General features: G+C 29.2%; 2 protein-coding genes across 2 annotated transcripts; both read right to left on the bottom strand.

Annotated features, from left to right (window-relative positions):
* Nucleotides 1–1470: 1470 nt before the first annotated feature.
* LOC124912055 (serine carboxypeptidase-like 45) lies at nucleotides 1471–4654 on the bottom strand. The gene is made up of 10 exons (XM_047452611.1): nucleotides 4355–4654; nucleotides 4167–4268; nucleotides 3967–4062; nucleotides 3805–3897; nucleotides 3127–3203; nucleotides 2750–3040; nucleotides 2458–2582; nucleotides 2268–2360; nucleotides 2065–2182; nucleotides 1471–1937 (listed from the first exon to the last, which is right to left on the bottom strand). Exons 1-10 carry the CDS (start codon nucleotides 4593–4595, stop codon nucleotides 1782–1784), a joined length of 1392 nt encoding a protein of 463 aa, XP_047308567.1. The 5' UTR covers nucleotides 4596–4654; the 3' UTR covers nucleotides 1471–1781.
* A 3338-nt stretch (nucleotides 4655–7992) lies between these two features.
* On the bottom strand, nucleotides 7993–10843 carry LOC124912547. Its single transcript, XM_047453183.1, has 3 exons — nucleotides 10434–10843; nucleotides 10019–10369; nucleotides 7993–8462 (listed from the first exon to the last, which is right to left on the bottom strand). Exons 1-3 carry the CDS (start codon nucleotides 10576–10578, stop codon nucleotides 8041–8043), a joined length of 918 nt encoding a protein of 305 aa, XP_047309139.1. The 5' UTR covers nucleotides 10579–10843; the 3' UTR covers nucleotides 7993–8040.
* Between the last annotated feature and the right edge of the window lie 809 nt (nucleotides 10844–11652).

Here is an 11652-nt window from a genome sequence, read left to right as displayed (position 1 = left end):
AGTTTTTTAATTAAAAAATCAGATAAAATTCTAAATATCCAAATAGCAAACGAATTTTATGAATACTTCTATTTTATATAAGTTTTTATGTTTGGAGATTGTGATAATTTTTTTTAAAAATATATAATTTAACTCACTAATGTAATTTAAGTGTCAATAATAATTTTAATTAAGAGATCAAATATCCACTTAAATTAAAGTAGGTGCTATGATTTTAGTGATACTAGTATCTTTCATTCAAAACAATAAAAATAATAATAACAATTAAAAAAATTAATTGTTCTAAATCTAAAATTAGTTCATATATATATATATATATTAATATATATATATATATATATATATATAAACTTTGTAGGAAGTGTAATAAATCAATAAAATTGTGACATCATCTCCTATATAGTTTTCTAATTTTTAAATTTATTTTATTATTTATTTCTCTAATTCTAAAAAAATAATAAATTTTAAATTCATAAATTATACACTCATTTTATCAAAAATATTTTCTCATTATTTTTTAAAACTCATTCTAATTTTTTTCAAACCCAACTTATCTGAAAATAAGTTGAAAATGAATAAACCAAATGCTACTAAAAACATAAATAGACTATTAACAAATAAGTTGAAAATAAATCAAACTAGTCTATTTTAATTGATCAAAGTTATTGTATCATGATAAGATTGTGTAGGGTAGAAATGGTGGGAGAAGATGAGATTGCAATTATTATCTGGATTTTTTTTAAATAAACCAATTGTTTTGGGCAAAATTTGTTTAATAATATATAATTTATTAATTGAATAATTTAATGAAATTCAACATACAATATTAATAAGTTTAAATTTAATCCAAATAATTCACCTAATTTATAATATATATATATATATATATATATATATATATATATATATATATATATATATATATATATATATATATATATATATATATATATATATATATATATATATAAAAGTTAGATCTACTAGTCAAAGTTGTAATCAGATTATATGAACCTAGCTATATATAAACCAAATTAATTATTAATTTGATCATATGCCAAAAAGGTCTAGATTGAGGATCGAAAGTCAATATAAAAGCAAAATATATATAAGAAGCAACAACATTATTGATCATTGTGTTATTTAAGACAAAACTCCTTAAAAATTTATTTTTAATCTGTATGTTCTTGAAGAACATTAATTAAAACTCTAACTAAATTGGCATCATTACTAACTTTTAATATATTTTTTTTTCAATATTATATATAACTTGTATCTTTGAGGTATTTTCTCCTATATTTGTAATCAACATGACAAAAATAATGCAGGGTAGGGCATTATAGTTGGACTGCCCAAAATTTATAAACCCATTTTGTATTTGAGACCAATAATAAAATAATCAAATCATTGGTAAACTATGGGAGATTATATGAATTAATTTTAGACTATGAATATTTAGTCAAGATTAGGTTATTTCAAATCACAATAATATTCAATTAGAAGGGTTACAAGGGTACATTTGAATTCTTTTGGTAACAAGTATGCTCATAAATGACAACAACCTTACACTTACTAATTAATCAAAGTAAATTGTAGAAATTATAATCTCACTTCAAAAGGAAAATCTAAACTTAGAACACAATATATAGCCTAACTTGATCATTGACAAGCAAATGTAAATATATTTTTTTACTTTTTCCAAACACGTTTTTCATTTCAAGGATTGGACGAGAGATCGGATCGAGAGTTTTAACAAGTTCTTTATCGTGTCAACATTATTGTCAACGAAGTGGCGACCCGGGCAAGGGTTTTCCACCCAAAAATGTAGTGAAAAGAGCAAGAGATCTCTTTGGCTGCGTGAATGGAGCTTCATGAGCAGCCCCTCTTATTGTTGCAAAGGAGAGCACATCCCCATACACTTGTGTCCATCCAGCAACCTATTTAATTAATTAAACAAAAATAATCAAATAATTCGCTTAATGCTATATTCCTTTCAACTTAATATTTGTTTAACCTAGCTAATTCATAAGATCAAATAAAAAACAACAATCGGGACTAACTCACTTGTTTACCGTCAAACCATGCCTTGTATGGCACACTCGTGTTCAATCCCAAATCTTTGGCCAACATATTGACAATCGTGCGAGTCCCAGTTAATGGGATAACCGAATCTTGATCCCCACTAATACATCAAACGAAGAATCAAACAAGACGAGCAAACTAAGATATAGCAAATAGTTTAAATAAAAAGAGATCAATCGATTTACCTATAAACAAGGACTCTTGTTCCGGATTTCAATAAAAAGCTTAGGACCGGAGCAATTGGCGTCTCTAGGTTGTTAACTTGGTAATCTACAACACTATAGAAAAACTTACATAAGTTCTTCATTTCATCCTTAAAAATCAAAGTCTTTTTTTGTTCATCCATGAGAAAAAATTGTGTTTAGAAATTATTACTCGCTACAAATGGTCCAATTAAGTACACCAACAAGCTTGGCATGGAAAGCATTTTGTACATCTGCCCTATTAAGGTATTTCATCGTCTCGTCTTCTACGCATACATCGACCTGTTGTGGATCTTGCTATAGCGAGAAAGATAAAGAGATTGTCACATAATAATAGTAATATAAAACATTAGAATAAGTTGAAGCATTGAGGACAAAATTTAATAAGTTACAATATCTCTATTTATAAAAGACATAGTTGTCACAAAATTAGAAAAGAATTGGGAACATATATAGATACATACCAATTGATCGAGAGTGGCGGCTTGTAGAGATAGGATAGACGACGACAAGCAGACGTCAAGAGTTACATCGTATTTATCAACATAGGAACTGAGTTCGGATTGGACAAGAGTGATGACTCTTTTACAAACAGGGGTTAAAGCGCGAGTTAATTGAATTTGTCTCCTAATCTGGGAATAATTGCAAACCCTAGTGAACTGATCATATGTTGAATCTGATATAAGTCCATGTGACCAAAAGAACTCTGCCCTTGAGTTTAAATCAATGTCGAACTCCAAAAGTGGATTTCCTATCTGCATGCCATCACCATGCATTATATATTATTCATCAAATTCATTAATTCATTGTCTCAAAGATTAATAATTTCATCAATACTCACTGCTATGGCCTTGAGGTTTAGGTTTAACTTTTGTTTGGATTCAAGGATCAACTGTGCTAATTGTGGAACATAATGACCTGCCGGGAGACAATTTACAACAACAAAAAAAATATAATGAAACAAAATATATTTATGTAAAAGAGAAATACAATTTTCTAATGTGTTAATAAAACAAATAGTAAATTAGTATATTAGGGTTAAGTCCCAACCCATATATCTATTATCTTAATATTATTTATCGATAAAGATTGAAAGATCTAATTATCACGTCAGATAATTCAGAAAGATCGTAGTATTAAATATTAATATTCAGAAAGAAGATATTCAAGAAGTAGGGAAGATCCGAATTTATAAACCGTTCTTCACTACATATCTGAGTATGTTTTCACAACTTCAATTTAACTCGAGTGATCAAAATTTGGATCAGTGCTATTGCCATTATCACTTTTTTATATGTTATTTTCTTTTTTCATTTAGGTTGTTTTGATTGGACGAATAAAATGTTTATCCACAATCTAGCAAAATACTAACAAAAACATATAGAAAAAAGACAAGTTGAAATTGATTTTCAAGCTTAATTCCAAATCAATAGGGGTGAGAACTAATTTCTACAACATTTCATTTTTCTAAATTCTCTAAATTGAATTGAAATTGATCAATAACCAATAATAAACATACCTGCGTAGCTCTCCCCGGTCAAGAAGAAATCGCGGTTCTTATATTCGGAAAACTTTTCAAGCCATCGTTCGAGAAAAATAAGATTATCTCTAGCTGTCAAGAAAACAACAACAATATCGTATCTCTAATCGCAAAACTAGCTATTAAAAAAAATAGTCATACCCGTTATTGTATCATTCAGCCCTTTATAGAATGAGTCATTAGTAGAGTATGAGAAACCAACTCCTGCTGGTGACTCCAAATATAACATATTTGCAACTAAAATTACAAAAAATAAAATTAACATTTCAACTATATTCATATGACTTATAATCAAAAAAAAAAGTAATGTAGATTCATATGACTTATAATCAATCAACTACCTTTATTCCAACTATATTCATTCTTAATCAACACATCTCCACTTGGCTTAAAAGGTCCATGTTCACAAAATGCTCCAGCCCCAACTGATGAACAACCCGGACCTGTAAAAATATTCGAGTGTGAAGACTCGAACCCATAACCGAAATAACATAATAATCGAAGATTATTCGAAGAGAAATGAAATAACCTCCATTAAGCCATAGAACAAGTGGTTTTGAAGATGGGTCAGTTTGAGCTTCAACAAAGTAATAGAAAAGGGATCTGTCTGTTTTTCCATGGCCGGCGCCGGCTTCATTAACGGCGATGTAACCGGAAAATTGCTGATAATCAACCTGTGGCTGACCGGGAAAGCTAATTATTCTGTCGGCGGATGTAAATAAGGTTAAATTTGTAGCACAAATAATTATAAACCATCCAAAATACCACATTCTTCTTGCAGATATCTATTTGAAGTTATAGAGAGAGAAAAGAAAGATGATTGATATTTTTGATTGTAAAATGGTGAATTATCTAATCCACATTCCCCAATAATATATGATCGTTGGGATTTTTTTAACAGTTAGTGCTGTACTGGTCCTCCCTCTCATTTTTTTTATATTAATATATAGTATTTTTTTTTTTAAAATAATATTGATTGATTGAAAAATAAGTTATTTAATTTTTTAATCAATTAATCTTTGTTAGAGTAATTTAAGTGTAATAGTTCTATCAATGTTTATATTTTTATTTAGAATATCATAAATTCAAGATTATGACAATGGTAAGTGTTTATAACTTTTTAAAATTTTAAAAAGTAATTAATATATAATTAATTGAAAAAGAGGAATGAAATGGGCAAATACAATGTAACGAATTCAACACGGCCTGACATATTTGTACGAGAGAGACTAAATTCATTTCTCGCACGTTTATGTCATGTCATCTTTCTCTCTCAACTCTCTCCTATGAAAATTGTCTCCAAATCCAAAACCCTAGATCTATTCATTGCGTGAACTCAAGCACTAAAATTTTTTCCGTCGTAATGATAGATTTTTCAACTTTAATTATATAAAAGACTTTATTTTGTATAGATAACGTCAAACTTCTTCGATTTTAATGCAGAAATGCAACAGAAACAACGTCAGAAAAGGTGAAACATTGAATAAATCGTATGTTTAACTCGGAAAATACCGAACAAGACCATGTTTTAGCTGAAGGCCCGAAAGTTACCAAACAAGACATGTTTTAGCTGAAGAACATACAAAAATATATATGGCATTGTAAAAACAAGAACAACGCCATGTTCTTGTATTTATTTTCATTTTAAAAAACTGTATTTTTTTATAAACAATTAGTTCATGTTAGGGAGGTGAAGTTAACATCAAAATACACAATATGAAGTGATGTTGACGATAGTTAATTAAATTAATATGTATTTGAAGAAGATGGTCATGTTATTTTTAAAAGATAACATGAACTTATTTTGAAAAGAATTAAAGTTTTTTTAACTGAAAAAGACGTTGAACATGACATTCATAGACGTTGAACATTAAATTCATTTGAAAAAATATTAAGTTTTTTTTTTAACTAAAAATGCGCTGAACATGGCGTTCATAGGCGCTGAATATGGCGTTCATATAGGCGCTGAACATTAAATTGTTTTGAAAAAAAACTAAGGTTTTTAATTGAAAAATGCACTGAACATAACGTTCAAAGATGCTGAACATGAAATTCTTTTAAAAAAAAACTAAGTTTTTTTAACTGAAAATATGCTGAATATGAAATTCATATATAGGCGTTGAACACGACATTCATAAACGCTGAACATGGCGTTCATATGCAACATGGTGTTCATCATATGCCCTGAACATGGAATTATTTTGAAAAATACAACGTTTTTTAAACTGAAAAAGGCGCGGAACATAACGTTCAAAGACGCTGAACATGAATTTTTAAAAAGAAAAATATAGCTCTTATATTTTTACAAGAACATGGTTTTTACAAGGCCATGTTCTTGATAATGTTTTCACAAAAAAACATGACCTTGAATACATATTAATCTAACTATATCACCAACATCAGCAACATCTACTATCATCAAATACGATTCTAACAACTAAATCTACATCAAAACCTTGAAATAATTTACCTTTCTGCATTCGACGCTGAATTGAAAGCGTTTCAAAAGTTTGTTTTGTTCCTAAAAAGTTAAAAAAAAATATAACGGCGATATAAAGACAACAAATTAGAAAAAAACGAATAAAAAAAGGTTTCAACTCTAAACCAAAAATAGAGTTTTAAATGTTCAACGCCTATTTCCCATTTCGAACGAGAAAGGAAGTCGCTGAAAAAGGAAGTTGATATTCGTCAGGTAGAGAAATGAAAAATAAATATTTTGGAAATATCTATTTTTGGAAAGAGAAGAAAAGACGAAAAGGTACGAGTAAGAAAAAAAAATTAAATAAAAAAAACATTTCTTTGTCCTACATATATGGCCGGCCATATCGGTTTTTTAGCCTTGCTTTCCATTCGTTTCTCATTGAAAAATAGTTGAATTATTATAATATTTTTTAAATTTAAATTTTATAAAATTGATACAAAGTATGTGTAGGGTAGAAATACATGACTATATGACTACATGAGTAATGGTGGGAGAAGATGAGATTGCAATTATTTATCTGGATTTTATTTTTTTTTAAAATATACCAGTTGTTTTAGGCCAAATTTGTTTAATATTATTAAATTATATAAATATTTGATTTATAATTTATAAATTGAATAATTTAATGAAATTCAACCTACAATATTAATAAATTTAAATTTAATCCAAATAATTCACCTAATTTATAATTAAAAGGTAGGTTTGACTGACCCAAAAAAAAAGTAAAGTGGACACTTACATATTCCCACTATGTTAGGCACGTGATTCGTGACTGTAATTTTTTTTTTTAATTTCTTTTAAAATAATTCAATAAATTTATTTTAATATCAATAATATGTTAAAAAAATAATAATATAATTTCATTGATTGATTTGTTTGTTAATAATAAATTAGATACGCCTGTACTGTAATCACGTGAACTCTGGTTGACAGGACGATGACGACAAATTACATTTATTATTAATATATATAATGTTTGTAGAAAATAATATAAATTATGATAAAAACAAAAATATTAAAAACAAAAATATTATTATGGTGTCAAAATTAATATAAATAATGATTTTTATATTAAATAAAGTAAAAAAATATCATATTTATAATTTGAATAATAATCCAAATAAATAAATCTAATAATAATTAAATAAAAAAGCAGAGTCAGTTTTAACTTAATAATTCTTCAAATATAATTGTAATTGTGCCACCATATTAATTTAACACACTAACCATTTTAAATGATATGATTATTAGAAAATATTGTCTTAAATTTTGAATTACATACAATTTCTTAGAAAATATATTTTATTATATTGTAATGATTACAATCTCACTTTAAAACATTATTTGCACTACACTTTAAAAAGTTCATAGGTCATTTTCAGATTAAATTAAAGATATGCAAAAGGGTAAATTTGAATTTTTGGAATATAAAATATAAAGGTAAGGATAGAGTTTTTAAATGAATGTAATTAAGTAAACATATATATTGATTAGTTACTTAATTAACAAAAGAAAAAGTGTTTCAAAAATATTATAGATAAATTCTCATCAAAATTTAAACAAAAATCCAAATTCAAAAAGTGATTCTAAACAGGATTTCAAATCAATTTAGTATTATAGATCAAATCATTAATAGAATATAATGTCTTTCCAACTTTAAATAACAAAAAAAACGCTTATGTTGCCACACAAAAACACTCGAGGAAAAACCAAATAATTGAAAGCTAGCTAGCCTAAAATCGAAGACTTCTCTTGCATAAATGACGAGGCAATTGGTTCTTCATCATGACATGACTACGGTGATTCACATGCTTGAACTCGGAGAAATTAATAAGTTCTTCAATCAAGTCCGAGTAGATGCATTCTTGAAGAACCAATCCTATTTTGGTGAATTCTCTTTTTTGTTCGCGTCTCATGTTTTTACAAATTTCTTCGACACTTTCTTTCACAACCTTATCGCTCCATCGTAGCAACAAAATCAACGGTGGCGGTGTTGTCTCCAAATTTCGATCTCCGTGGCATCCAGTATTAATCGATATAGAAGCCTCAGCAACATTTAGAATGCTAGTTTGTTCATCAACATTATTATCTCTGGTCATCATCCTTATAAACTTCTTGTTTAGCAATTTCCATTCCTTAGACTGTTGTGCATGCCCTACATAACATTTAATGTACCAAAACTTATAACAATACATACATATTATACCAGATTCAACTTTACATCATTTTCATAGCAAAAAATATGGCTTTACTCAATATAGCATATGCTCGGAACATATTAATTTATATTTAACATTTTTATAACATTTATGTCTGAATAATGACGGTTGATTTATATGTTTTTGAAATATTTGATTTGCTTCTTGCCAAAACATGCATGATTGACATATATGGTAAGTTCGAATAACATATTTTAAATTCAGATTTTTTTTTATTGGTAAACTATATTTACACCTTTTTTTTAATATATAGTAAACGCGATAGTCGCAATTATGATAGAACAAACTACACACCCTTTGGACATACTACACTCAATCGACATTTTTATATGTAAATATTTTGACACATGTAATCATGCATGTTGCCTTGTATAATAATCTTAACAAAGTAAATTTCATTCATTAAATACATTTAAAAATGAAATAATTTAAAATCAAAATTTGAAAGATAAATACAAAACAGAAAAATAAAAATGAGAATGGATATCAATATTCAATTTTTCTTTAATTAAACAAAACTCGTTATTTATCATGAAGTTTTGGTAGGTTTCTAAGCACATGCAGTAGGAAGAAACAAATATACAAGAATGAACCAGGAATTCTCGAGTTTAAAGTATTGATCTAAAAAAAGAAAAACTACTTCTATATCAATTCACGAAATCTTTGCAAACTGTGATTTACTTGAAAATGGTCTTTCCTATATATATATATATATAGGTGGATTATATACCTTAATTAAGCTTATAGATGGTTGCACAAAAAGAAGGAACATAAGAACTAACTACTAAACCGTTATTATAAAGGTCATATTAGAAAATCATGAGAACGATTTAAGTCGATTAATATTAGCCTCAACATTAATTGTAACATGATGAGAACAACATCATGGAGAATCGAATGATGTTTCAAATGAAAAGGACAAGGAATAGATCCATGGTTAAATTTACTTCAATTATGATTGCATTAATCAACATCATGATCTCTTGATATTGATCATGCAACATGATAGAAGGTTGTGGAGGAAATAGGAAGAAATTGAACAAAATAAGAAACACCCAATTAAGAAAAGATGAAAAGTATATGTATATGATGCTAACACTAGTGAAATCAATTTGATTATAGAGTATTTGACCTTATATTAGATTGTTGGGTGCTGTTGATGATGATTTTATTTAAATTAAAACATCACCTAAGAATCATTATTAATTTTTTTTTATTATATTTCACAATGATTAAGTCTCATGTCAATTGATGTTTAATATAGTGACAAAATGATGAATATATAAGAATTTGATCATGATATTTTATCTTTTTGGATGATACCCTTTTCTTCTTTTTATTTATTTTTATTGTCTCCAAAGTCTCATGTCATGAATATGCTAATTCTTAAGGAAGACTCAAACTTGTTTAATTAATATAAAAAATTATTTGAATATTGAAAACATTATATAAAAAAATTAAAATATTATTAAGAAAAGAAAAAAATACTCACAGAAATACTTATTGTTGTTGATGACTGGTGTCTTGCAGCTTGTTATTCTCTGCCGGAAAGTTGTCAGGCGGCGGCGCTCCGGCGAGATTGATCTAGCCGCCCTAGCCTCCTCTAAAACCTTTTGTATCTTTCTTAAATCCTCATCACATTTTCTCAATCCTTCCATCAATCTCCTCCCTTTCTCATCATCATCATCATCATCAACCACGGATTCCCGATGGTGATCGACCGCCGGAAGTTTCTTGATGATTTCTGTCTGTTTGATCAATTTTCTTCCATCGGAGGCTACTTTCAACTGTTTTACTGCTGATGAACTATTATTTTCTTCTTCACTCGGCCTCTTTTTGCTTCCTGTTGAATTAATCACACAGTTAGAAGTTAAATTGATTGGAAATGTAAAGTAAATGTTATTTACCGGAGGTGAGGAATTTGCGGCGACGGTGGTATTTGGAAATGAGCTGAAAAACGCCGGCCATGCAGCCGACGGCATTAACACGATGGTCGGGTACATTTTCACGGCGAGAGGAGGATTGAAGATGATGATCATGTCGTTTGAACATAATGATTCCACGATTTGTTCTTGGTTTTGTCTTTCTTTCTAGATCTGGAGAGAAGAGTGTAATGGTTGTAATAATAAAGTTAAAGAAGAAAAAGAGAGTAGGGTAATGGGAAGAAGATATTAACGGTAAAAAAGATGGTCCCAATTGAGAAAAGAGATTTGGAGAAGAAGAAGAAGAAGGAGGAGACCAGACCAGACCAGAGAGCGTGGGTGAGGATGATGATGTTTCATAAAGCTTAAGGGGCAAGGCCGGCCGACTGTAAAAGAAGATCAATATTACTTTGTTCTTCACTTTCTTTTTCCAAGTGCTTCTGCTACGTACAACTTATATCAGCCATTGGATTCCTAAGTGCCATCATCATCTTCATCATTCACTCTTTTCCTTCCTGACCACCTTTGTTTTAAGCGGTTTGGTTTGGTTTTATTCATTGTTTTTTTTAATGAAAATGTAAAATATAAAACATTGACTTGTATTTAATATATTCATATGTTCAAAAGTTATGGTGGGTAAATGTTTGTTATTGTTTTTAAAATTAGTAGATTTGAAAAAGGAAATGAGAGAATTCACACTCGCAAAATAGTTATTGGAAGCCTATCTTCAATGTGCCTACTAATCCTGATGAATGTTGGTTTTGGTGAGCAGGGAGGGTTGTGTAGTCCGATTGGTGGTGGACGGGCAACCTCACGTGAGTACGTAGAACATCGCGAAAGGGATGGGTGAGACGACGAAGGGTCACACCGGTCATCAGTCTTCAAGATACTTTCTCAATACCTCCTAAGGGCCTCCTCATGTGCCCGGGTTCGGGGAGGCTATGCATTGTACTTTGAATGTTATTGGTGGTAGAGGGAGGACTCCAGAAAGGAATCGATTCTCGATTAGACTCAGTTTCCACAACCAAATGAGGGAGAGGTCTTCGGTTGGCACACAACCTAGGCAGCAAACTCGGTCCGGAGTGGTGGAACCAGAACCTCGTGCGACCGAAGCCCGGACCTTTGCAATAGTGGTAGGCAGATTGTTTGGGTAGACTAGACGAAGACGGTTCATGTGAGACCCAAATCTTTTGTATTTTAGAGT

Source organism: Impatiens glandulifera, chromosome 8 (genome assembly GCF_907164915.1).
Source record: "Impatiens glandulifera chromosome 8, dImpGla2.1, whole genome shotgun sequence".
Classification (NCBI taxonomy): Eukaryota; Viridiplantae; Streptophyta; class Magnoliopsida; order Ericales; family Balsaminaceae; genus Impatiens; species Impatiens glandulifera.
Note: the sequence above shows the minus strand (reverse complement) of the source record. Positions and strands in the feature narration are given on the sequence as shown.

Excerpts from the sequence above, each read along its gene's own strand:
- LOC124912547 (XM_047453183.1), bottom strand. The coding sequence starts at position 10,578 with ATGTTCAAACGACATGATCATCATCTTCAATCCTCCTCTCGCCGTGAA. Across the intron at positions 10,370-10,433 it reads CCGCAAATTCCTCACCTCCG|GAAGCAAAAAGAGGCCGAGT; the intron begins GTAAATAACATT and ends TTAATTCAACAG. Across the intron at positions 8,463-10,018 it reads CAACAACAATAAGTATTTCT|GGCATGCACAACAGTCTAAG; the intron begins GTGAGTATTTTT and ends AATGTTATGTAG.
- LOC124912055 (XM_047452611.1), bottom strand. The coding sequence starts at position 4,595 with ATGTGGTATTTTGGATGGTTTATAATTATTTGTGCTACAAATTTAACC. Across the intron at positions 4,269-4,354 it reads TGTTCTATGGCTTAATGGAG|GTCCGGGTTGTTCATCAGTT; the intron begins GTTATTTCATTT and ends ATATTTTTACAG. Across the intron at positions 2,583-2,749 it reads CCGCCACTCTCGATCAATTG|CAAGATCCACAACAGGTCGA; the intron begins GTATGTATCTAT and ends TTCTCGCTATAG.